Source organism: Anguilla anguilla, chromosome 11 (assembly GCF_013347855.1).
Source record: "Anguilla anguilla isolate fAngAng1 chromosome 11, fAngAng1.pri, whole genome shotgun sequence".
Lineage (NCBI taxonomy): Eukaryota > Metazoa > Chordata > Actinopteri > Anguilliformes > Anguillidae > Anguilla > Anguilla anguilla.
Genome location: NC_049211.1, coordinates 19,613,896 through 19,640,934, shown reverse-complemented (window position 1 = coordinate 19,640,934; position 27,039 = coordinate 19,613,896). Strand labels below are relative to the sequence as shown.

The 27,039-nt window shown below is 40.4% G+C and overlaps 1 protein-coding gene across 3 annotated transcripts in view; it reads left to right on the top strand.

Moving 5' to 3' along the window:
• si:ch73-181d5.4 (death-inducer obliterator 1) overlaps positions 1-25,567 on the top strand; it is a 29,329-nt gene extending 3,762 nt beyond the window's left edge. For all 3 annotated transcript variants that reach the window (XM_035381851.1, XM_035381853.1, XM_035381854.1), the window contains exons 2-17: positions 5,366-5,501; positions 5,882-5,997; positions 6,554-7,379; positions 7,577-7,901; positions 8,225-8,419; positions 8,970-9,174; positions 15,289-15,745; positions 16,004-16,163; positions 16,371-16,487; positions 16,576-16,734; positions 17,189-17,342; positions 17,488-17,977; positions 18,187-18,340; positions 18,447-18,536; positions 18,655-18,850; positions 21,313-25,567. In XM_035381851.1, the coding sequence (XP_035237742.1) occupies positions 5,901-5,997; positions 6,554-7,379; positions 7,577-7,901; positions 8,225-8,419; positions 8,970-9,174; positions 15,289-15,745; positions 16,004-16,163; positions 16,371-16,487; positions 16,576-16,734; positions 17,189-17,342; positions 17,488-17,977; positions 18,187-18,340; positions 18,447-18,536; positions 18,655-18,850; positions 21,313-24,881 (7,194 nt within the window). In that variant the 5' untranslated portion in view covers positions 5,366-5,501; positions 5,882-5,900 and the 3' untranslated portion in view covers positions 24,882-25,567. The remainder of the gene's footprint in view (positions 1-5,365; positions 5,502-5,881; positions 5,998-6,553; positions 7,380-7,576; positions 7,902-8,224; positions 8,420-8,969; positions 9,175-15,288; positions 15,746-16,003; positions 16,164-16,370; positions 16,488-16,575; positions 16,735-17,188; positions 17,343-17,487; positions 17,978-18,186; positions 18,341-18,446; positions 18,537-18,654; positions 18,851-21,312) is intronic.
• The last annotated feature ends 1,472 nt before the right edge of the window (positions 25,568-27,039 follow it).

Below are 27,039 nucleotides of genomic sequence, written 5' to 3'. Positions count from 1 at the left end.
GCTCCCTCTGGTTGCTATGACAGCCCCCCTCACTCTCTGCCCTGAGTGCAACTTATTTTCCATGTCAGCATTCTGTAATGTCACAGAATGCCTAAAACACACAAATATGAATTTTGCTCCATTTAAACTTCATCATTCTGTAATTGAATTGTCATATACGTGTGTAGTTTAGTAAATTTTAATATACAGAAATTAATAAGCTTGGTAGCTAATAGTAGTAGTCGTAGTAGTAGTAATTTATTTCGGTCCTTATTAACAATTTTCTAAAAAGAATGCACATATAAATAAATAACAATAAGGCATTAAATTAAATTAAATTAAATTAAATTAAATTAAATTAAATTAAATTAAAAGGAAAACAAAAAATATTGACCGAAAAGGTGTAGGCTGAAGCTTTAGCTTATTATACCTACCCTTATTACATAACATATTCTAATATGCAACCCTTTCACTACTAGGTTTAGGCTATACAAAAACAAAACAGAACAGGAACAAAACCAAAAGTTCCAAATGTTTCATACACAATAATGATCATAATTCTGTTTTATATTTGTTTACCACATTATTTTTAAACATTTTTTAAAATTTGCAAAGTGAACTACAAATTCTTAATTTATTTTCATACACTCTTTCTATTTCAACATCATTTATCATAATGTTTATTTGATTATTGATTTGCCGATTACCAAATATTATAAACTTTGTTTTACTCAAATTCAGTGACAACTTGTTAATATCAAACCATTTCTTTAAGACTTTCAATTCCCTTTCTACTGTATTCAGAAGCCCTTCCAAACTTTTCCCGGAGCAATATAAATTGGTGTCATCAGCAAATAATACAAATTTTAACAATTTAGACACTTTACAAATATCATTTGTATATAATATAAACAGTTTAGGGCCTAGCACAGAACCTTGTGGAACCCCACAAGTAACCTTCAACAAATCAGATTCAACGTTATTTATTTGTACATATTGATGTCTATCATTGAGGTAAGTACTTAGCCATGAGTGTGCTATTCCTCTAATACCATATCTCTCCAGTTTCTTCATTAATAAGCCATGATCAATGGTATTGAATGCTTTTTTTAGGTCTAGAAACACCCCCACAGTATATTTCTTGTTGTCCATTGCAGTAGAAATCTCTTCTACCAGTTCCATCACTGCCATTGAGATGGACCTATTAGCTCTAAATCATGAGCAGGTCTGCCATTGATTGTGTACAGTAATAGCAGACCATTCAAAATAAAGCAATCTTTATTACAAGCAGTCAACCCTGAGGCAAGGTGAATATGTGAATATTATCAAGTTGGAACAGCATGTCTAGCTTAAAACCTGTAGGATTTGTACTGGGTAGAAATTGAGACAGAAACAAAATAATACTAAGACGTTTGTGTTGGCTGTCCTGTCTCAACAGTGGCAATGCTGTGAAGATGAAATGCCAGTTTGTGCAAAATAAGTGATATCTTCCTGTAAACTCTACTAGTGACTAGTGATATGTAGCACAGTAAACCATTTCTTTGTGATCTGTCGCCGACGAGTGATTGAAAATTAAATGATAAAATAGATTTTTAACTTTTAAGAAGAATTTTCTTCTAAAGCTTGTCAATTGATCAGCACAACATTTTACATTTGTAAATTATTCTGCCTTATATCTTGCATTCTCGCTAAATTGCAAACGTTTCTCTCAAAAACATGGTCCCCGTGGGCCTATTTATTTTGAGTATTGGTTTAAATATGTTATGATGAAATCACTTTAAATTGTAATGAAACTGCATTTTATGTGTCAGGACAAGAAAAGGCATTTTCCTGTTTGTGCATTGGGTTTCACTGAAGTGATATAGGCTACTCTTTATCCTGACTGTTGGTGGCTGCTGGTTGGAAGCTCTGTGGGAGTGGATCAGAATTAGTTGTTGCTGCGTTGCTCAAGGAGGAAAGGTTTCAGGTTGGCTGGATTGTACTTTGTCTTTGTATAAGAGCAGCTCCTGTTGTTGATTGGTATCTGCAGGCTTATGAGCTGGAGCCACTGGAAAAGTTGACACCTTGCACATACTTAAGTGATGGAGGGTTTTTCAGTGATGAAACATGCCAGTGAATATGATTGAGTATTCCAACTTGGGATTAAAAAACCTGGGGGTGGGGGGTGGGGGGGGGGGGGGGGGGGGGGGGGGCGCTGTGAATACCTACAATTCATTGGTTTGTTTTTTCCAGTCAAGGACTAAATGGTACATTGAACTAATTGAGCCAGATGTGGTTCTAATTGAGGTTTGCTGGGGTCTATAAACTCTCAACTTTTGAGACACGTCTCAGGTAAAGATTTGGCTCTCATACATCTGGACTGCTGCACTCCTATTGGTAATTGACAGGTAAAGATTATCTTTTTCCGGCAGTTCAGTAGTTGTGAATAACAATGTAGTCTACATCATCAAGATTTTGTTCATACCGAGTGTACTCTTTAGATCTCTAATTTTACCACAGAGGCGTTGTGAGCAGTGGTTGTTTACTGCATGAATAGATGGCCTGGCTTGAGTGGGAGAGGAGATTTGCACCTGTGTGTCGGGTGGGAGGAGAGTAGCTGCAGTCATAGTACAGTAAGGAATTTTGGGACAGGAGTGGGAAAAAAATGGTTCTGTATAAAATGAGTGGTCATCACATGGCCAACTCAGCCTACTTCTGTGAGCTTCTTTGATGGATTTCAGTGTACCTTAAGAGGTGATACTAGCTTTCAGAAATCTGCATTCTCAAAGTGCCGGCCATGAATTAATTTGTTTCATGATTTCATTTCATCTGCTTAAACAAGTGGACATTATTAATAGTTAAACAGAGTTTAATAAGCTTTGAAAGTAGGCTATATTTTCAATAACACAAATACATGTAAGCACAAAAATAACTCAACTTGGTCAAGATGTCGCTCAATAAAAAGAAAACATTTCACCAGTACTTATTTTAAAGCTATGGAACCTCCAGACCTGAATCACTAGAATCGAAACTAACCATGACGAAATGATGCACTGAACATAAAGTGTTAATGTAGCAAACAAACTAACACTAGTGGCTAATAAGTGCTATTTCTGCACAGTGCAGATTTCATTCTGTTAGGCTAATTCTCAACTGTTACAAGTGGTCAATAATTGAAAATGTGTAATGGTGGCTAGCCAGCTACCAAACAGTACATTGCATGTGTTAACGCTCAGTAATAAAAAATAAATGTGTCCATAAAAAGATTTGGGTTATAGCCTATGATATGTTTCTAGCTACCCCTGATGACGATCTGTTATGCTTTTACATTCACTGTCTGTATACATTCTGTGTGATGCAGTCATGGTGGACAAGGTAAAATTCTTGAGTGAGCCCACTTTGAAAAAGATGGAAAGAAAGCTGCATATAGCCTAGTTTATGTCAAAAAGGCAGGGTGTAAGGGAGGTAATACCAGAAATCTAATGAAACACTTATAAATACAACATGCCATAAGCATGAAGCTGTGCTGTTTTTTTGACTGCTTCAGCAAAATGGCGGCTGCGCCGTCTTCCACAGTGCAGCACCGTGACTCTTTCCCCACAAAAAACGTGACTGCTCACGTCAAGGTCAGGCTTGTTACCGGCTAAGACAAGTCCATAGTTAAGCAACATAATTTATGGAACTAACACTGTCAGCATTAGTTAAAAACACTTTTTATTACTACTATTACACTATGCTGTGATCAAAAGGGTTATAAAGCCATTTCTTACGTTCTGGGACTCCATTAAACCACAGTCAGTGGGTTTACATGATGTTTGAAAAAGTCGATTTATTGTTTTTGTCTGGACTTTTAAAAATCATGTAATCACTGTAGTCTGACTGAAATCGTACAAAGTCGATTTTTTCAGAGTCGGACTAACATACCTAGATAATGCGGTTGGGGGTCAATTTACTACGGCATGTATACGCTTCAATAGGCCAGAAATTGACCTAGGCGTTCTGCGCATGTTCCATAATTTACATAGCAACTATACGCTCATGGTGGCCAAGCTGAATCGATAACGTTTCAGAAAATATATATCTTTAAATGATTTAATTCAATCTTCTACTGGGACTTTTGCCGTTTATTGAGGGTGTGACAGAAAATTTCGGTGCCGCTGACTATAATCGAATGTTTTTCACATTTACCGTTCGATTGAGCAAGTACCATTCATGTGCTAGCTACTTCACATTAACCTTGTACGGCGATCAATAAAGGCTAACAGCACAGTACCACTTAGGCTAATTATTGTCACTTCTATCACCAAAAAAAAAAAGGCGACCTTTTCTGTGAGAAATGCATTGTCGAACTCACACGCATACACTGCTGGCGACATTCTAAAGCTCCGTTTTGCCCTCCCTAATATCATGGTGAAAAAAAAACACATTTCTGGACGGATGAGGAGACCAACTTCATGCTATCGCAACTAAAGGAGTTAAATATCCTAAAATACATGGATGGAAGAAAAACGCTGAATGACGAACTATTCCAAAAAGTTGCCACAAAATGGAAGAAGCAGGATTTATAAGAAGCCTTCGTCAGACACACCTCGGTCAATAAATCGATTCTTTCCGAATCATGTAGCCTATATTGGGACAACGACAATAATCCAATTAAATCTCATCTTTGGCCAAATCGAGCTATTAATATAGATCGATGTCAACTGTGCATGTAGGCCTAAACGCACTGACTGAGACCCATTATCGCCTAACCCTAAGCAGTACTCATTACTCTTTATTCACCAGTACTCTCATTACTCTTCATTCTCCAGTACTCTTGTTTTACTCATTATTCTCCAGTACTCACATTACTCATTATTCACCAGTACTCTCAGAAATCCTGGAAGGAAGCCTATTTGAGACCAAGCAGAGCCAGTCTGAGATTTGTTGTTTTTGGAGCTGTGTGTCCTCTGTCCTTTTAAAAATGATTTTTCTACAATTGCTGTATTTTCTATGGACTGTTGAGAGCACAGGCAAGTATGTGCTCTCTGTGGCCCATGATGTCAGCTGCTTATCACTCCACAGGCTCGCAAGTCATGATCACATAGATATGTGAAAGGAAGACGTGCGCCTCAACGCACCCATGCATTAGAGATATGCCTTAACAAGATAAACCATGCAGCAACCCCTCAAACTATATCTGGCAGAACATTGTTGAAATTGAGCGTATAGGCCTGCTTTCTGTTGGGTTTATGTTCCACTTTCTCCAAAAATCTTGTTTGTCTCATAATACCTAACAGCCTGTTTTTAAGTGTTTTTTGATCAAAGCATTCCAGTCCATAGTGGCAAATTTTCCATTTCAAATTTTTTTTTTTTTAGGCAGTCAATACATAACGCGAAGCTCACCTTTCTCTCATGTCTCTTACAGCCCTGTGCCCATGATATGTGATGGGCAGGAGGTGAAAGCAGTGATTATACAGAGTTTTCTCCAGTAACTAGGAGGTGGCAGTGGCCAGGTGTCAATCCTGCCTCTTGGAACTTCCCTGACACGGGAGCCTGCTGAGGTATTACCTATGAGCTGCGCGGCCATTTTACAGCTTGTTCAGAATCTTTACTACTCTACCTTCACTTTCAGCCCTATCAACCTTGTACACTGAATGTTTCCATAGTGCAGTTCTTACTTCGCTATATGTAGGCCTAGTATTTAGGGGAGTCTGTTAGATACTGGGAGTATGCTGTGGGAGAAGTTAATATGTAGTTTAATTTAAATAAATTCAAATTTGGAATGCAGTATATATTCAGTATATAGTGACCTTCATTGCCAGGGACTGATGTATAATTCTGTAATTTTGTAATCTGTAATACATTTCTGTCCAATTTCTTTTGGAATTTATACCACAAAAATGGCTGTTCTGTCATTTTAACTTCTGTGTTCACCCAACAGAGCTGCCATTTTTGAGACTATGTTTAGTGACACAGACCCCCTCCTGCCGTCCTGTAGCGAGCCTTATCAGTTAGGCCTGAAGTGTGTCCCTGACCAAGACAACAGCCAGAATACAGGTGAGTGCTCACATTGGTGAGGATGTGGAGAATACACCTGCCTTGCCTCTCCCCCAGGCATGCTTCTTTCACTCCGCTCTTTTAATCTTTAGATTAAGTGGCCGTGTGTATTATTTAACATTATGCTACGTTCATTGTGAGTTCTGAGCTCTCGCCAACTCCAAGGTTGGACAGGAGCCAGGATGCTGTGAATATCACCTCTCAAGGTACTTTGGACAATGTCTGTGTGATGTTCCACATTGGTAGCAGTGACAATCTATCACACTGTAGACAGGCCAAGGCTCAGAATTTTCTTACGATGAAACTTAATTTTGAAACTTACTAAGTAAAATGAATGGCCCCCCCAACAGCCAATATAAAAAATAAGCTGCATTGATGTGCTTTCCTGTGGGCATTTTATCACTATTACAGAATGTACTTCATTTTTTATTTAAGCTCGTTTTTGAGAAGCCATGTCCAGCTGTGCGAGCGACTGTGACACGACTTGTGTCTTTTACGGTGCACCAGTCTTTCCTCATAAGGGCTCAGGAAATACTGTCCTTTGTTCCTCTGACAGCTTCCGCGGCTGATGAGAAAGAGGGGCATGCTAATGCTAATGACGATGCTGAAGAGCTAGTGGAGCCTGTGAAGGTCTTACGACCAACCAGCAAAGAGTTTAAAAAGACCTGGGGGTTCCGCCGAACCACCATAGCCCAAAGAGGGACGCCTGGGTCTGCTGACAGAGAGGATGGTGGGAACGGGCCCGTTCGCCGAAGAGGCAGACAGGCTAGGCGCGCGTGTGAGGCGGAAGAGTCGATTTCACCCACCAAACGAGGACGAGGGGGAAGGAAGAGTGCCCCTGTCTGCCTGGAGAGCCCCAAACCCCCGTCCCAGATGCCCAGTGATACAGAAGCCCCCTCAGAAGCCAGCATCACCATTGGCAGCGCAGAGGCTGGAACCACTGAAGAAGCTGCAGACACCAGGCACCCACTGGAGAGGGAGATACCCCCCATTGTGTCTGTCAGTGACGACACAAGTTCAGACCAGGCCGACAGCGACGAGCTCACCCTGAAGGAACTGCGGGACCGGCTGAAGAAACAGCACGTGAAGGACCTGATGGGCCAACGCAGAGAGACACAGGGAGACTCCCTCGGCAAGGAAGATGAGCAGAATGGCCTGGATAGACCTGCATCGCCCGAGGCCATCAGGGGAGTGACATCTGGAACTTCAGCAGGGGGAACCAGTCAGGACTCCTCGTCTACTCATAAGACCCCCGAACCCACAGCGGGCGAGAAAACCATCTTGAACGGTGAGGAGGAGGAAGAGTTGCCTGGTAAATCGGACAGGAAGAGCCACTGCCCCGACACCCTCTATTGCATTTGTCGTCAGAAGCACAACAAAAGGTATGTGTGAACCGGCCCGCTTTTCGTAGAAAACAAGCCATTAGTTGCGACAGTCTCTAAAAATCACTGTACATTTCCAATTAAAGGACTTTTTCAAGAGGAGCTGCGTCTCTTGAAAAACTCATAATGCTTTCGCTCCTCCTGTTTTGGAGAACCTTGGTGCCTCTGTTGTAGCTGTAAGCGCTGTCTCTGTGCAGGTTCATGATCTGCTGTGACCGCTGTGAAGAGTGGTTCCATGGGGACTGTGTGGGCATCACCGAGGCGCACGGCCGGCTGCTGGAGAGGAACAGGAAGGACTACACCTGTCCCAACTGCACCCTGCGGATGAGCCAGGCAGCAGCCAGCGAGAGCCTGGAGGGGGACAGGCAGCCTTCCTCCTGCGCTGCAGAAAGCCCTTCATGTCAGGCAGTATCCTCATCTGCTGGTATGGAGGAGAATCATGAGGAATATCAGGCGATCAAGGGGGAAATAGAGGGAGCCACCACTCCCAGCGAGAAAAAGAAAATGAAAATTTTTCATCCGGTAGGTTTTAAATTTCATTATTGCAGTCAAGAGAATTGTGCTTGTTCATCCCAAGAATAAATTTCACTTCATATTGGTCTGTAATATCTGTAAATACAACCAAATTCTGGTAATCATACCTACCTTACAGAAACCATTTAAACATGCAAATATATACAGTTTGCCAGTCGCAACAAATACATTACATTACATACATACATACATACAATGTAATGTAATGCAAATACAGTCATCTATTTTTATTTAACAAAAAGTTTTGAAAAAGACTATATAAATTTGCTGTTTATAATGTAGGTTAGCCTGAGACCTGGTTTTGCTTGCAGGTGGAGGAAACCAGCTCGCTGCCCAAGTGTATTGGCCCTGGCTGTGATAAAAGTGCTTTGCCTGACTCTGTTTACTGTGGTACCGAATGCATCCTCAAACATGCTGCAGCCGCCATGAAGTCCCTCCCGAGGGTGAAGGAGCCCTCACCTACACCCCAGCCTCAAAAGAAACTTGTGACAAAAACCTTTCCTAAGGTAACTTCTTTTTTTCGAGTGTTAGGATAGGGTCACCATAATACAAGGCACATGGCAACATGTATCCTTTCTGTACAGTCCAGCTCATTATAATTCCTGTTAATTGTGGAGGTGCTTTGCAGGCCATTAGCACCTCCCTCCAAAGGGTACCTCCAAAGTGTATTTCCAGTGCCTTGCCAATTAGTGTCTACTGTAAGTTGATTTTAGTATGAATACCACAATATTGGATTTAAGTGGCTTTACATTAAAGAACCCATAATATAAGTTTGTCTTGATGTCGTCTTGGTTGGTGATTGTGTTGTTGTAAAATGTCAGCAGCCTTTTAGGGCTGGTTAGAGCTGTAGGGCTGAGTGAATGTAGTTAGATGAGGCTGTATGAGGAAATTTTGGAAACTCCAAGACTCTTCCTGATAACTTTGGCATTACAGCAGGCTCATCCCATGTGCTCCCTGAACAGTCTGGTCTTCACCGAATCTCAGTTGAGTTGCTCTGGAATTTGGTGAATGAAAATTGAGCTAATTTAGTTCATTGTCTGATCTTCTTATTCTTAGTGCCAGAAAAGGTCTCTGTCCGAGAGGACTGTGAGAAGGTCACTGGAGTCGTGGGGCGGGGCTGAAGAGGACGAGTCCAGTAGCGAGGAGGAGGCAGTGGAGGAGCAAGACCAAACTGCACCCTTATGGTCCAGCGACCATGATTGCATTACAGTAAACCCAGAAAAGACAACAGCCATTCCATCGGCTGTGTTTTACAAGTCGTGTATGTATCTCAGAGGTTTTCAACACTATGGTTATTTATTTCTTATTCATTAATCTCTGTGCACTTTTCAAAAGGCTCTAGAACCTCACCTTCTTTCACAGGTTTAAAATAGTAAGGTTTGATCAAGATTTTCCTCTTTAAATTTGCTTACCAATCCTATTACTGGATTCAATGCGGTATATAGATAATATTTTCGTGTCACTTAGGTGTTTTTTGTCCCAAGCTTTATTAATGCTTAGTACTGCATTCCAGAGGCATGGGTCCATAGCAGGTAAGTATGCAACACCAAGCTAAGCTATGGTGTAATGCTCAAGGTAGGTGTGGGAGTTGTGTGTGACTGAGGTAACCTTAAAACTGTTTTTTAAATGTAGCACAAGCAGCTTAATTAGGTTGTTCACATTCATGAAATTGTCATTAAAGTGCAGAAGATGCCTTATTGAAAGAAGCGCACGTCATTTGAGCATTGTTTTTACTTGCATACGTTCAGAAGGTTTAGGTATTATGATCTTAGACCATAATCAAAATTTTATTTCCTCCTCCCTGAAAATCCCTGGGATTTTCACAGCAGTTCCTGGTTAGCTATTTGTAGAATAATTTCTTAAAATCAGTCTTTTTAGGTATATGCCACAAAATAACTTTTATCCAATTGCGTTTGGTCTCATTGTACAATGGATTTCCCATATTCTGCTTTGTTTATCCTTCTGAAGATTCTCTTCACAGCAGGTAGGTCACAATATATGATTTTATTTAAAAATCACAAGCACATACATTTTAATATTGATTGATTGATTGAATTTTTTGGTAATCATCTGAAAATACCAGAGGAGGTTCAAGCCGGAACATCAAGTACCAGTCTTAAAAACAATCAACAATAACCCAAGAAATCTAAAAAGCTTATTTCTTCCGTGTGTGTGTGTGTGTGTGTGTGTGTGTGTGTGTGTGTGTGTGTGTGTGTGTGTGTGTGTGTGTGTGTGTGTGTGTGTGTGTGTGTGTGTGTGTGTGTGTGTGTGTGTGTGTGTGTGTGTGTGTGTGTGTGTGTGTGTGTGTGGGCTGGCTGGCATTTGAGAACAATAATGTCATATTGTACAGTCATTACAGTCTCAAAATACATATCATAATTTAGTGCAATCAGCCACAACACGAAACAATAAAAATCAATGGAAAACAATAGACAACTCCGTAAGAAACTAAGACAATACAGAAATTCAGCAGAAGCATAATATTAAAAATGATCAGTTACTTTCAGTGACTCATACCCCTGCTGAGCAATCTTTTTTATAAGGATGTGAACCTGCCTGCAGCACTGATTTCTTTTAGGTTATTTGGAAGTTTATTCCCCTAAGGCTGCAGAGTGGTGAACGGTCTCAAATACCTCCTCAGCGATCAACATATCGGCAACTAAAACTTTAAAACCGAGGGATTTCTTTAGTTTCATCTTAGACCCAAGTCAGACTGTTTCCCCAAGATTAAGTGAAGGCTTATTGTCAGTTAACCATCTGCTGACTTTAAGAATCTCAGAACTCCAGGTGTGTTGTATCTCACTTTTGTCTGTGTGGGACATATGCAATACTTGAGGTCACAAGAACAAGCAGCTTTCATATGATTTTCATATGATAGGAATAATCATGGATCAAGAATGGTTCCTTGAGGGACTCTGCAGTCCGAGGGTTTGGGTTCGGACTGCACCCCATTTACATCCACCATCTGTACTCTGCCTTTGAGATAGGAGCTCAACCATTTTATAACAGCCTCTTTAAAACTCGAAACTTTCAATTTCATCAAGAGGATAGATCAAATGTATCGAAAGCCTTTTGGAGGTCTTACAAAACCATGCCACAAACTTTACCACCGTCTGTTTCTTTTCTTACATGATCTGTCAGATATAGAACATGTATCTGTAGAATGCAATTTCCTGAACTTGACTGGAACTCAAAAAGCGGAGTGTGGGAGGATAAATAACTATCCGTCTGTTTGAACATGGTCTTGGATGAAATACTTAAAAATGACAATGGCCTGTAATTACAATGATCCACCTTGCTTCCTTATTTGGTGGGGAATGGCTCTAGGATTCAGCAGGAAATTTCCCATGTTCTGTAGATAAATAATAAATGTGAGTCACACATGGAGAATAACTTCTGCTGCATCCTGAAGATCCTGGCGGGAATGTTATCCAGGCCTGTTGCTTTGGATACATGAAGTCCACAGTTTTTTTTCCCCCTGACAGTTGACTAACTTTCACAAAATCAAATCATCCATTTTGAGCCCCTTTCTGTGAAGAGAACTGAACTATGCTTTCCACATAATGGCTGGAGTGACCAGGCAGCTTATTTACTGGAGTGCTGAGGTTGCATTCACTGTGAAATTCTGAAAAGCCCGGAACACGTTCATTATTCAAGTACATGTGACAATGAGTGTAATATGAATGTTTAACACTGTTTTAAAATTTAGGTGGCATTTAAAATGCATGATTGGGGATGAAAGTCTCATAAAAAGTTTTCATCACAGCTGATCTTTTATAAAAAACCTGATTGCCTGAACATTTAACAGCTGTTTCAAAGTTGCGGCCCTCATCACCTAATGGCTGCAGTTCTCTCTCAAGCAGCCCAATGGGCTGTGCTTGGAGAGCCTAGCAACCTTCCTTGAATCACACACAGCAGTCTTGCAACCAGGGAGTGTTTTAGTCATGATTCAGACCATGGAGAATTTGATAGGGGATTTGGAGCCAGACAATTGCTGCCCTGGAGTACTTGAAGACTCCTATTGATGACACTGTTTACATGAAGCTGTGAAGACAACCTGGAAAAGATGAAGACCAGAGGAACAGTCAGTGATGAAAAGGCCTACCATTACCTTGTACTGTCTCTGTGCTGCCACTTACATGGTTGCAGTGTGAAAGGCAAACAGGCTGCCTCTGCTTCACAGCCGTTACAACTACTGAACACATTTGTCAGCATGGAGATATTCACTGAGACAGGGATATTAAAAAGAAGAAAGTGATTTGGTACCAAAAATCCAAGTTGCAAACTACAAAGGACATTAATAGAGAGCATTTTAGCTGGTTAAGAGAAGAGAAGGTGTTTGGATGATTTTAACAGTTTACCAGAATATGTATCAGTACTGCTTTTATTGCCAGCCAAATACCCATGACGAAATGAGCTGTTCACTAGTAATATGCTTTCCACCAAGTGATTTTTTACACAGTAAGTGAAAATAATAGCAAAGTAAACAATTTTATGTAGACTTTTCAGCTTCTTACACCTTAAGTAGCAGAAGGGGCCTTTACATTTATAAATGCATATTTGACTTGCACATGGCTTGCCTTCGTTGATTCCGTGAAGTGTTTTTGCAAATGTATGAGCTCAAAACATAAGTAGATAAACCTTGGAATAGTTGAGAGATACCATGTGGCAAATTGCAATATACTGTTAATTACAGTGTTGCTATGTATCCAGGCTTTCACTTTATTTTTAGCTTGAGGTCTTGTTGGGTTTTGGTATCCTAGAGCTGTAACTGAATCAACAGATTTCTGAAATACAAACACCGAAGTGCATTGCCCTCTAGCGGTGACAAGGTGCAATGCATCCAAGACTAAGACCGTTTTGCCATGTTCACTTGTAATACCTGATCACCTATTTGCCAATGTTGTAAGCTGTATAATTGGAAGTTTATTTATAGATCACAAAAAGTACTGAAATGCTTTTTGCATCTGTAATGATACCCAGTCATTCCTATTTTTTCTAAGGGAGCTGTACTAATAATATTGTCAAGTAGTGTGGTCCTAAAATTTGTAGATTTTGAATAATTCCTTGCACTTCAAACTGTTGCATCTGCCTGTCCAACCAGTTGTGAAGACCTGAGCAAAAAACAAAACCTTAATCTCCCTTAAAACTCATTTACATATCTGTAGATCTAGAAAACTAGTGTCAGTTTCTCATTGAGAATTTGAAATGAATTGAGATGGAGGCTGCATAACCGCACTGAAATTGAACTATCCAAAATCACCTGTGGCTTCTGAAGAAATTGTATATATCAAATTTATTTCTGTTTCAAACATTGGAATTGTGCCCAAATCATTTTGTTGATAAACATATTTAGCTAAATTTATGCTACTGCTTATACAGATTTGCAGACTTGTGTGACTTAAATAAATGCAGTGTTTTGGGTACACACTACTTTCCAGCACTGCAAACTTCTCTTAACATCTGATGTTCTATGGAGACCACTGCTGTACAGCTGTGACTGTTTCTAAAGCATTAATAATTGCACTATATTAATCGAACAAGTGAGTGTAACTTGAGAAAAAAAAAAAACTTCCTGCTTTTGGAAGGACTAACTTGGTGGTTATTTTAACTTTAAAGTCCTGGTAATATCTGAGAACATGGGAATGGTTTTATTCGGGCAGTAGATTCATTGAAGAATACGGATGATTGGTTTTAACCTTTATGGCTGGTTTCTCAGACATGTTTTAAGCCTCATCCTATACTAAAACAAAACAAAATTCAATGAAGAGCTTGGACTAGGCTTAATGCATGTCTGGGCTACCAGCCCTTAGTGTTTGCGTATGTCCAAAACAAAATGTAACCCTGCCAAAGCTCTGGGAAGAGATGCCTCCTAGCAGGAATGCAAGTAGGCTAATGTTAAGATCAGTGCTAATAAAATTTATAAAATTTTGATAGGTACCAAATGAAAATTTAGCATATTTTTGGCAGTCATATCATGAAACCTGTAATTCAGAATGCTGAAGGTCATCTTTTCCTCTGAACATTGAAGATCTGAGATTACTATTGAGATCAGTTGTTCTGTGTCTGCGCTGGTGACAGGATGCTGATACTGAGGTCCTCCCATAAATTTTAGCACCGTATCACACAATTTACAGTTTACAATTCCACTGCTCGTCTGTGTGAAATAATTATACAATGAAATGTTTTATTTGCTCAAAGTTCAGCTTTCCTCACATATTTTTCAACCACCGATCAGTAAATTTGTCTAATTCAGTTGGTTCAACATCCACATTTTAGTGCATTCAAATAACAGTTTGATTCATTTCATTTCATTCATTTGCTTTTATAATTTAAAATATGAAGTACAAGTATCCACATATTTGGACATTCATTTTCATTTTCAATACCAACTCTTTTGCTCAGTGTATAAATTGCTAATAGTCTGTACTGTACCTAATTCTGTCTCCAGCTCTACGGGACTAAATTAAATAGATTTGCAACAGGGGAAAGTATTTACAAATAATTTGTTTCAAATTCCAGTTTCTATCCCAGGGACATTTGCAATTTTTCAAATAGACTGTATCACTAATGGAAGTACCTGAATGAAGCCTATTACTTTACTGTGTCCAGACCCAAGGATTGCTGGCATGCCTGCCCTGTTGCTGTGGCACAGGTCACTTGCTGCATATTTAATTGCAGCTAGCCATATATGGAGCTTTTATGTATGAGAAAGGTTTGAGTGTGTGAAGTGTAGTTTACCACCACTTATGTAACTCCATGACATAGCAATTCCAAGTAATACTGTGATCAGGGGACAGCCAGCTAAAGAACAATTGCTGGCCAGTGAATACTAAAGGATTAATGTTACAGTGATCTGGAGAAGTCTCACTCATTTCAATACACATACAATTTCACAATACATTGTTTGCTCACTTCGTTTAAAATGGTTTGTTTTAACAGATTGTTGGTTTTAAAAAAAAATATTTGAATCGCAGTTCAATGTACATGGAAGCATATTTGTTTCTTAAGGGTTTCTCATGAAAATGTCTTTCATTAATTATATTGCAATTATGTGTATCATTAATTATTTTGCAATTATGTGTATAATTAGAAAATTATCTTACCGTATCGAAATAATTCAACCTGCTGCATGCTTTATTTACTTTGACTCATGGGTATGTATGTATGTGCATTAATACTTCATCTTATGACGCTGAAGTTGCTGTTTGATATTTTAAATTTTGCGTGATATTGGCTGCCTATAATTTCTCCTTTAAAACTGGAAACCCACAGTGCATGTTTTGTTGAATGCAAATGAAAAGTATGGCATTCTGATCAGGTACTTAAGGATTGTATGGGGCTCATTGTTTTCCTTTGTGCTGTATTTGAACAGCTCAGAAGGAGAGTGAGGAGATAGACAGCAAGAAAGGGTCTTCACAGCTCCAGCAGAAGTCGCCACTTGGCTTCACCTTCCCCAGGGGAAATAAAAAGACCACAGCCATGGGAGACCCTCCTTCAAAGCAGATCAAGCTTGTGTCCAAGCCTGTGAGCAGTGATGGAGATTCTAAGGACTCCACTTTTCCTCCAAGCAAGTGTCCCACCTCCAGAAAGCGCAGCCCAGCTCCAGCTCTCACTTCCCAGCCTTCCTGTTCACCCACCTCTAGTCATCACGCCCTGGACGCTTTGAGGTTGAGCACGGCCTCCTACAGCGTCCCCAGTAAACTGCCCCGACAGCAGCATCTTCCCCCAGCACCGTCTTTGGCCCCTGCTGCCCCCTCAAAGCCTCCCCAGCCGAACATTACAATCAGACACAACATTCGCCGATCGCTTACGGAAATACTGGGCAAAAGGTAAGAAGATCAGGGATCCGTCACTGGGCTACTAAATTAATGTAATCACAATGATTAATGCTTTGTACTGATTACACTGGTTTATTTTAAAGACAAGAGATTATTATTATTCTCTTTTTTACTTTATTCTGCTTATATATAGGCAATGTGTCTATTTTTCCTGCACAGGTTTTATGCATGGAGATGCAGGTTTTAGAATTATTGGAACATAATATTGAAAGTTGAAATTCATGACTCTTGCACATATGCCCCCTTTAGGGTGAGTGACAGTGATGACCTCGACATGTCTGAGAGTAGTGTTGGGAAGCTCGCTGTCAGCATTGAGAAGGAAATGTACTGCCTATTTTTAAACACTGACAACAACTACAAGAGAAAATACAGATCAATTATGTTCAACCTTAAAGATCCAAAAAACAAGGTGAGTAGAGAAACCTTTTCTATGCGTGTTATGCCTTATCATGTAATCTTGTATAATGCATTTGTAATCCTGTGCAAGTTTTTTTCTGTTAGTCTAGTTATTTGTTTTATATCCAGTGTAACCTTTCTGAGATATTACATTTGTAATGTATGCTGTATTCCCTTTTGTACAAATCCATAATAGTAAGAATTCTTTTGTGTTTTCCAGGGGTTATTCTATCAGGTGGTAATGGGTGAGGTGACCCCATTTAAGCTGGTGAGGTTGAGCCCAGAAGAGCTCTTGTCTAAAGGCATTGCAGGATGGATTCACCCAGAGAAGGCCGAGGTAGCTGGGAGGGAGTGTTTTAGGGGCACATAAATAAACCTGGATTAAGAGCCTGAAAAATTCTTAAATGTTTGTTTTTTTTGGGCAGGTCCTGGAGCCCAGTCCCAAAGCCCGGGCAGGGCTGCTGAAGCGAGGCCTGAAGCAGGGGCACTCTCCCTGTGCAGACATGGAGGAATCTCCTCCTGCGCCAGATGGAGATGCATGTATTTCTGCCACCTCTTCATCACCTTGCATGGCTTCTGCACCTGTAAGTGGTGGCTTGTTCCTGCTGCATATCCCATGTAGTGCTTGCACCCCTTGTGCTATTTGCTCAATGGCTGTAAAGTCGCGAATGCCCCAAACTCCTGAGCAATGCCTTACAGGAAGCATATTCCATTTCTCGAAAGCTTTTTGCCTCCATAGTTTTGTGTGTTCTGTGTTCTGCTTGCACTGCAGCTTGCTCATAACTCTGCTAAATCAGTAGCTGTCAGTAGAAGCACACATCAAATGAAGTCTTCTTCAGAATTTGAATTATATGTCAGTTTTATCAAAATTAGATGTCTAGACGGCTTGAATTATGATCTCATTCTTTGATCTCTTTCATTTGCCATAGCTTCTGTTAAGACTTCAAACACAACAATTATACTCTATACACCATTCTAAGAAGATAATGAGTTTAATGCATTATGAGTCTGTTGTGATCTGGGCCTTTTGTTGTTTAGGAACGAGAGGACCGTAGCCACCTATCTGCTCCAGCTAATCCTAGACAGCCTAATGTGGTCAGTCCTGATGCAGACCTCTTCAGCAAAATGCTGAAAGACACAACTTCTGAGCACAGGACTCACCTCTTCAACCTTAACTGCAAGATATGCACCGGTCAGTAACTGAAGAAACCCGCAAATACTGCACACCTGACGCCATATTAAAGTGTCTACCCATTTAAATTCTTGTTCATCTGTGTAGTGAATGCGGACACGCAGTGATAATTAACCAGTTTTGCTTTTGTACCTCTGTCCTTTAGGCCAGATTTCAGCTGAAGAAGAGCCCATTCCAAAGAAAGTCAAAAATTCAGTCAACAAAAAAGCTGAAGCTGAACCCAAAGCCAAACAGCTGTGCCGCAGTTCCAAGGTCGGGGATTGCTTGGGTGATGACTCATCACGCACTCCACTGGACAGTGAGATGTACATCATGGAGTCCCCGGCCTCCCCGGATGACACTAGCAGCACTGTGACATTGGCTGAACCCGTCACCATCCCTGCGGTGCCCTCCGTTGTCATTGCAGGCAGGGATCCACGTACAGCCAGTTACCGCCCACCCATCACTGTCACCTCAGCTGTCCCCACTGTGTCAAGCGTCTTTGAGTCCAAGCTTGACATCATGCCAGTTCTCCCTCCACCTGCCCCTCCACCTCTCCCTCCCCCTCCCCCTCCCACTGTTCCCAAATCTATCCTGCTTAAACCTACCTCTTCATCAGCCATGCGATTCTTCACTGCTTCTGGATCATCCTCCAGGTGCTTATACCTCTTTACTGGCCTCCACACGCAAATTGTAAATGATGTAGTGGAAATCCTTTCATCCCAGTGCTACATTAGTTGTTTGGTTGAGAAAGTAGTTTGTTCCATATCTGTACATGAATCTGTGTCTGTGCTACATGTGCTTACAAAGAAGGCTGCCATAAATGAGTTGGGCATTAAGATTATCCCCTAAATTTGCATTTCAGCATGATGGACTCACACTCCCCTCCAGGTGGGGACACTGCCCTGTTCCTCTCTAAGCAGGAGGTCCTGTGGAAGGGCTTTATCAACATGCACAGTGTAGCCAAGTTTGTCATCAAGGCTTACCTGGTCTCTGGGTCCTCCGGGTCCCTGAAAGAGGTCTGTCATAAATCTTATCATTAACTGATCCACAAATTGTGTAAATCAAGACAGTTGTGAGGTCGTACCAAAAGTAACAGGGTGAAATCTCACTGTTCATGTTCAGGACTTGCCAGACACTATCCAGATTGGTGGCCGGATCTCCCCCGATACAGTGTGGGACTATGTAGCGAAAATCAAGACATCCTTAACAAAGGTAAAATTGACTTTCCCTGCAGTATGATTAGCATGTACAGTATGCGGTACTGCTTACAAAATCGCAGAGCCAGTTTTCTGTTTGGAGCGGGTTTATGCAGCAGTTGTGTTTGTTTTAGGAGCTGTGCCTGATCCGTTTCCACCCAGCGACAGAGGAGGAGGAAGTGGCGTACATTTCTCTTTTCTCTTACTTTAACAGCAGGGGCCGCTTTGGTGTAGTGGCTAACAACAGCCGCCGCATCAAAGACCTCTACCTCATCCCCCTTGGTGCGAAAGCCCCCATCCCATCCAAACTCGTACCCATTGAAGGGCCAGGTAAGCACTGCAAAGGATTCAGGTCTCCGGGTCCCTTCCACATAGGAAGTTCTTTCCCGACGCACATCCACAGTAAATCTTAAGCATGTGGTCACACACAATGGGCTCTTTGTAATCAGACATTCTGCTTATCACTTATAATAGGTTTTGTTTTAGTGTGGTTGTTAAAGTTTTAATCATGGTAAGTACAAAATGGTGTGATAATATGTGATGTGGGTGCCTTTTCTCCATATGTGCTTTTCTGAAAATTGCCACTCCGTTGCCTACGGGATTACTGAAATGTATTTGTTCCGTTTCTGAGCATCTCTGAGCATTTCATTTCTGAAGCATTGGAGTATGCTTCTTTCTGGGATGCATATTTTCCTTTTCAGCATATACTCTCATGCCATGTTTGATGTTGTACCACGTCATCCCTCAATAAAGAATGTTGTACATATCAGGGTGGTGCATTCATAGATGTCACTCCAAGGTCTCGTGGGTTCTCAAACATCACTTCACATGCTTTGTGTGTGAAATCGGAAGGGGTGCGGTTCTATTGCTAACCATTTTCACCATAATTCCCTTTTCATCACCTCTTAATCAAAAACTAACCAGTACCTTTTTTGGGGTAATACAAGACCGCATTACCCGATGCCTTTTCATATTGAAAAATTTGTTTTATCTAATTCTGTGTTCAGCACTACACAATAGATGCCACTGCATACAAAAAGAAGATGCTCTTGTCTCATGTAAAACATGATTGCTCTCTGTATTTAAACATTTACAAAGATAAGCCCACTCACTTGGGGAAAGAATTAGGCAATATTCATCTGCATTCTATGCAGGAATGGTATATTCTGAACTATGATATTCACTTGAGGTACTGGAATGAGTTGAGGTGGCGATTACACCAAAGTGAAAGGCCTGTGGGATGTCATGGACAAAAATAGGACACACAAGTTCTGCAACATACAACTGATCCCATCACACAAAATCTGAAGGTGTATTAATCTATGTCCACAACAGCCTGGTTTCCTGGATTATTATGATAAGCATTATTTGTAATGATGACACATCTGCTGTGATTGTATAGTCTGTGTCTTTGTGAAGTCACCAGGAGGATCTCTCTTCCACTGATAATAAGACTTGTGAATGTGTAGGAAGCATTCATAAGGATGTATAGTATTATATATTTTGTTAGTGAAATGGGTTTTCTAAGATTTGAAAAATAAACTTCTTTTTACTCAGTGATTTGAAGCTACATGGTACCTTAATGAATGACAAAACTTAACTATATTGAGTCAAATACAGAACTATTTGAATTTGCACTGTATATTACAAACTTAAAGAATGTGTGCCAAAGAATAATGGAAAAATATGAATGCATTTGTCACAGATGCTTAACAGTACATCAGTGAGAACTTCATCTCTCATCTTTATCATTTTATTTGCCTTGACTGATTCTTCTACGTAATTTCATATTTGTATTTCTTTCCGGTAGTCATACACTGTTGATTTTTTTCTTGTTCATTTGAAGGAGTTGCTGTCACTTTAAATCTCTCCAAAATGAAGCTGCTGAAGCTTGCACCATAAGGTCTTTAATTAGAGGCAGTAGAGTTTGTTCAAGCAAATGTGTTCCAGAACTGTATATTTGAAGCAAATGAAGTGGAAAAGTAATTCTGGACTATGATTTTATTCTATTACTTGCTCATCTGTACAATTAAAATCTATGTTAACATTTTATTTTGAGGTTTTTTGAAAGTTTTCTTTCCAAGAACACAAGAAGACAAGATGAGTATTTTTGTGTTTTTCAAACATCTCATGCAGATCAAATTCTAGTCCTGTTGTCATCTCTGAGTAAAAATTCACTTCTATTATATTTTTGTTCCTCAATAACTCTCAAGTGGCTGAGTAACTTAAGGTCTTAAGCCCTATGGTCCAGAAATTTCAGGTTTGTGCTTGAGCCATATCATTAGCCAGCTGTGAGCAGGAATATGTAGAAATGAGCAGTCATTGAGTACTGTACATTATAGTACGGGCATTTAGCAGATGTAGGGGGCACTGCTGTGCAGTGAAATGGGAAATAGATTGTTGACTGAAAGCCTTTCTTCCTGAGTAATACTATGGATAAATGTTGGTCTTTCAGCTGGAATTTCACCTGCATGTGGTGTTTGCATCAAGAGCACGTCTATCAGTTGAATGCTTTTAAGAAGCACTCCATATCTCATTTTTGTCAACTGCTCTGAATAGAAAATAACATTTCTTTTTTTTGGAAAATTATAGTGTTACACTATAAAGTGCAAAAACAACAGTTCTTTCTCTAAGAGAAACCGACTCCTTTACTGACCCCACAGTGTCTTAAATATTTGTGACTGGTGTTAAAGTATTAACAAAAAATTGATATAAAATTTCATAGAAACAAATTGTAGGCAGGACATTTCCTCTGTGCCCAGTTTCTTAAAAAAATTGTCTTTTCTTTAAAGGGCTGGAAAAAAATCATCCCAACCTTCTCCTTGGACTGGCTATTTGCCAGAAACCAAAGTGCTCTGGAGTCATGCAAGGTGAAGAAGATGAAGAGAAAGGTTCCAAGTTTCAAACTGGGCACTCTGATCACACTAGTCTTCCACATCTACCTTCTCTTCCCAGTGCTGATATAAATCAAGACAAAGCTAGAGTGTACAATCCGAAGATGCTAATTAGCACAACACCTCCTGGCTCTCCATCCTCTGTTAGTTCATCTGATTCGTCTTCAAGTTCCTTCTCAACCTCATTACTGCTGCACCAGCTAAAGCCTGTCAAAGCTTCTGTACAGATTACCGCCAACTCAGGCAAGGATTCTTCCTCACCCACCACTGCCCCCTCAATTTCTCCACTTCAAACCATATTGAAAACACTGTTTGGTAAGAATAAACTAGACTCAAATGTCTCACTGCCCCCCTCAGAGCAGAACTTAGTAAATATGGAAATATCTCCTGCTCCTATGCTTGATCCAATAGTCCAACGGTTTGGACAGATTTCCAAGGAGAAAGTGGATGAAGATGAGGGCAAACAAAATCACCCCAAGGAAGAATTTAATCCAGGAATAGGCTGTGGGATGGAAGAAGACGAAGGTGACAGACCGTATGACCCAGAGGAGGAGTATAATCCAGGAATGGGCTATGGGGTGGAGGAAGATGAAGATGACAGGTCATATGACCCTTCAGAGGAGTTTAATCCAGGAATGACCTATGGGCTGGAGGAAGGTCAAGATGATAGACCGTATGACCCTGAGGAGGAGTATAATTCAGGAATGACCTATGGGGTGGAGGATGGTGAAGATGACAGACCATATGACCCTGAGGAGGAGTATAATTCAGGAATGACATATGGGGTGGAGGAAGATGAAGATGACAGACCTTATGACCCCGAGGAGGAATATAATCCAGGAATGGGCTATGGGGTGGGACCTGCACACAAAATTCAGACCAGTATGTTAAGCAAGGCTTTTTCTAATGATGATGTAGCATATGACCCAGAAGATGAAATTATCATTGAAGAAGTGAAAGGTAGTGCTACTGACAGTCCTCATCAAATGAAGGGGCAAATCTCACCCAAAATAGACTGTGTTTCTGGAGGTGAGTCCTTAACGTTAACTGAGCAACGGAAAATGCTGGAGGAGCTGAACAAGCAAATTGAAGAGCATGAACGGGAGGTAGCAGAGCAAGAGGAGGCTCTTCGTCAACAGAGAGCAGCTGTAGGGGTGTCTTTAGCCCACTTTTCTGTGTCTGAAGCTTTGATGTCCCCACCCTTAAAGCCTTATATAGCAAACAGTGAGTTGCTACAGCTGAGCAGAAAGGAAGAAATGGCAAAAATTCCAGCTGCCCCAGTGATTAATCAGAGAAGGGACCCAAGACAGAGAAAGGATCCTCAGCAAGCAGCAGCCAACCAAAAACTAAAATCTGACAGAATGGAAAAAGATAGTGATGCTGAATTTTCCGTTGAGCATTCAATATCATTAAAGCTAGACCGCATATCACAGTCACCAATGGTAACACCACCTGAGTCAGTTTATTTGGATGCAAGGAGTTCAGAGGTATCCATTACTTCGCTTGAAGAAAAAATAAATCCTGAAATGCACGGTGACTTTCTACAGGAGAGTGCAGTTAAAAAGAAATCTTCAGCTGAAATTGAAGTGATCCCTTATGCTAATTGCCAGAATTCTGCAAGCATTTTAAAAGATAAAGAACTTTCGAGTCTTCAGTCATCAGGGTCTAAACCAAGTAAGATACCATATCGGAGCATTCTGCGAAACAAAACCTCTCAACGGTCATCTGAGCTTCCTGGAATCTCCCATGATGTAACACGAAGTAACACATCTATGGTAGATACTTATGAATCCACTATGCCATCAGTGGGAGTAAAAAGTCCTGACTTTAGGGGACCTGAGGAAATGCCACATTCTGTTCCTTTTCGGTCTTCACGTAAGTCATTTCCAGTGCATGAATCTCCCCTCTTTCAGGGAGAAAGTGACCAGCCCCAGTTCAGGGACTCCAAATTTCAGCCCACTGTTCCTTGTCCTCCCTTCCAGAATCGGAGAGGTGAAAAAATGCATACTGATAATCCCTGTAGACATCTCCCATCAGAAGTGTCAGTTCCAAGAGGTCCTGATCCTTCTTCACTTGTGAGTCAAAAGCGGCCTCCTGCAAAATTTGAACTGGCTAGGAGTTATTTGCTTCCCAATAATATTGGACAGAGAGGCCTGTCCCCAGACCAATTTATGGAAGGTAGTTGTTCTCCCCCACCTTTAGATGTACAAAATTATTCACACCAATTAAGTTCCTCTTTCAGTTGTTCTGGATCAAGAAGACCCCATATCAGGCAGATTCATAATGGAGGTCTTCGACTGACTAATTTACATGGTTCTCGAGGACACCATCACCACTGTAAATTTATGGATCATACGTCTCAAAAGCCCTCGTTGGGTACACTAAGACTCCCTGATGATCAAGAGTGTAACAGTGTTTCTTATCAACAACACATGGAGATAAAACAAGGGCAAACTCCACATATATATAGAGAAAGTCAAGGCTCTTCACAGACACACTACTCACGAGCAGTTGGTGAAATTGGAGGGCAACGCTTCCGCCCACCTCAAGACTTTGGACCTCCAAGAGTGCCTTCCCCCCATCTTCACAGTCAGAGGGTGCCTTTAGGCCAGTATAGGGAGTCTTTTGAAAACGAAAAAGGCCCTCAGCTATCCAACCTGAAAAGGCAGAGAGGGCTTCCAACCTCCCAGTTTGGAGAGCCTCATGATATTTGGGACAATTTTACAGACAGTGGAGGACAACTAAGCTTTGGTTTTGAAGGTCAGAATCATATGTTAAAAGATAGACTATTGCGCCGTTCCGGTCCTTTACTTCCCACTCCTATTGAGGGTCCAATTGCTCTACCACACCATGTGGGAAACAGACCTGACTACCACAGGAAAGACTGGAGGCACTCTCCTGATATGAGAATTGGTGTGAAAGGTGATCCAGAACTGCACAATGAAAGCAGGGAAAGGATGTTTGGGGGTTACCACCATGATGAGGTAGAGGCCCAAGTCCCTCCCTGTTTATCAGTGGAGAGGCAGTGGGAATTGTCTGGGGATGGAAGGAGAGAGCGGGATGACTCACACAGCAGGCTGTGGGACAGGGACTCTAGCAATTATGGGAACAGCGAGCAAGAGCGAGAGTGTAGTAGAGGAAGAGAAGTGGAAAAGCGAAGGGAAGGAGATGATAATGATAAAAGGGACAGAGATCAAGACTATGAAAGAGGCAGAGTTAGGCATAGAGATTGGAACAGGAGAGACAGAGAGAGATCAAGGATCAGAGATCGAAATAAGGACCAAGAGTGTGACCGATACTTCAGAGAAGGAAGGCAAGTTCAGTCAAGGAGTAGAGACCGTGCAAGACACCATGACAGAGATCATGGAAGGGACAAAGGTCGAGACATTGAAAAAGACTGGGATTGGAGAGAAAGGAGTAAGAGGAAGGAAAAGAGAAAAGAACTTTTATCTGAAGCTCCAGAGTGAGAAACATGTACAAAATGACATCTGGAAAAAAAAACATACATTTTCCAAAAATGTAAAATTTTGTGATTCTTTATACACTAAGTAATTCACATATATATGTGGAAATAAACAAATTCTATAAAAGAACCAGTAAACATGTGATGGGCTATTTCAATTTATCTGAAATCAAGATTTGTTCAAAATGGTTTTCTGCATGAAGGATAAAAATTGCTTGAGGATTTCAAGTGAAGGTTCAATTATATTTCCCTTTCATATTATAAGGATTGTTGCCTTTTGTAACGCTTGGTTTTGAAATAATTTGAGTTAATTGTGCATTAAAGATGTGTGTGAAAACCAAAGTTAAAAACTTAGAGAATATTTTTGAATATATAATTGTTATAACATTCTGTTATCTATATCACATAGAAGTGTAACACTACATATAAGTCCTTTTTTTCTGTTCAAGAAATATAAATGTGTATGATCTCATTTTTATAATGTTTTTCTTAGGGGAAAAATTTCTGTTGACCTTTGTTACATTTAGAAGGGGAACAAATGCCCTAATGGTATTGAATTTTCTAGTCATGATATGTGATTTAGGTACATTTTTGATACACTGGCACTATTTTTACTTTTTTTTTTGATGTAATTGTGATTATTTTGTTTTTGTGAACCGATTAAACTTTAAGCAGCTTCACATCACTTTATCTGGTATTGTTGGTATCAATTTATATGATTAATGATTGGTGCTATCAATTTATTATTATTCATTAACCATTTGACATGCTGCCATTTTCAACTATATATTCTTATGTGTGAGAGATCGTCTGTCCATATATAGATGAACTTTATATGCAAAAAAGCCTGAGGTCACAACCAACTGAAAGATTATACCTCCGCACATACAGCCTAGGGACATTGCAACTTAAGTATGTGCGCACCAACAAATCAGTTTTCTGAAAGCAAGAAACAATTTTGCACATTTTTATTCACATAGTACTACATGAGATCTTGTGCCAATCAGAAGAGCGATTTATCTCACAAACTATGACAGGTTAGCTAGTGGGTGCGTGAAGGGTTGTGGGGTGTCATTACTGTGGAGGAAACCTCAGTAATCCTGGCTAATTGAAACCACTGTACCATTGGCTAACTGTAGCCCACTACTGTGGATGCCTAGTTATGGGTACTTTATGAGGCCAAGGCTCTAACCTGCGACTATAGGTCACAGCCTGAACTCATGCTGAGTGTCTCACTTTGAGTTGGAAAATGTGGACAGCAAAAGTTCACTGACTGATTTGGTCTCCTGTTCCAAACTGAACTGGGTAGAGCGCCCTCTCCAGGATATTGTTTATTGTTACACGGAATAAATTCCTGCTTGGCAGAAGGGATTGACCAATCGGATTACTGTAATTCCCACGTTAATCAGGTGAAACATTAAAATCCTGTGCAGGAATGACACTTTTTACCTCAGCATGGTCATAAATGCAGTAAGCTTGGTGATTGTGAAGCAACCAATTAATTTATGCCAGGACAAGAGATTAAAATGCAACCGAGGACCAATCTTGTCATCAACACACTTTGCAAAGATGACATCAGTTACAGCAGCTATGTCCTGGAGCCTGTGTTGGCCAAAGCAATGCAATGATGAATTAATTTTTTTGTCTGTATCATCATGGAACAATAGTAGCACCTGTAGTTCAGATTCTGATATAGAAGCTATTCACTGTTTCCTAAAACGACAAAGAAATGGTCATTTTTTTTGGTATATACTCAAAAGGTAATTTGCTCTATTGCTTGGCTGAAAGTAATCCAAAGGTGGCACTGTTTCTCCATGATAGTATTCAAAGCCTGGGGCTGTTCTTAATAGGAGCACAGTAACACTGCAGGCTTGAAAACAAAATATAATTATAATTTGTAATCATATTCCATTTTAATACAACATGTTAATTTGTTTTATAGACAAAAATGGGAAATTAAAATAACCAACCCTGGATTCATGAGGCACAGGTGCTGTATTGGGGGAGAGTAGTTTATTTCAATTGTTAATCAAGTTGCTATATGACCAGCCTGCTATTTAATGTATTATTTTGAAGATTGCAGTTTTTCCATATTTTATCTGCAGTTAAATGGCATTCATTTATATTCCTTGAAAAATGGTTAATTGCTAAATTTATAGACT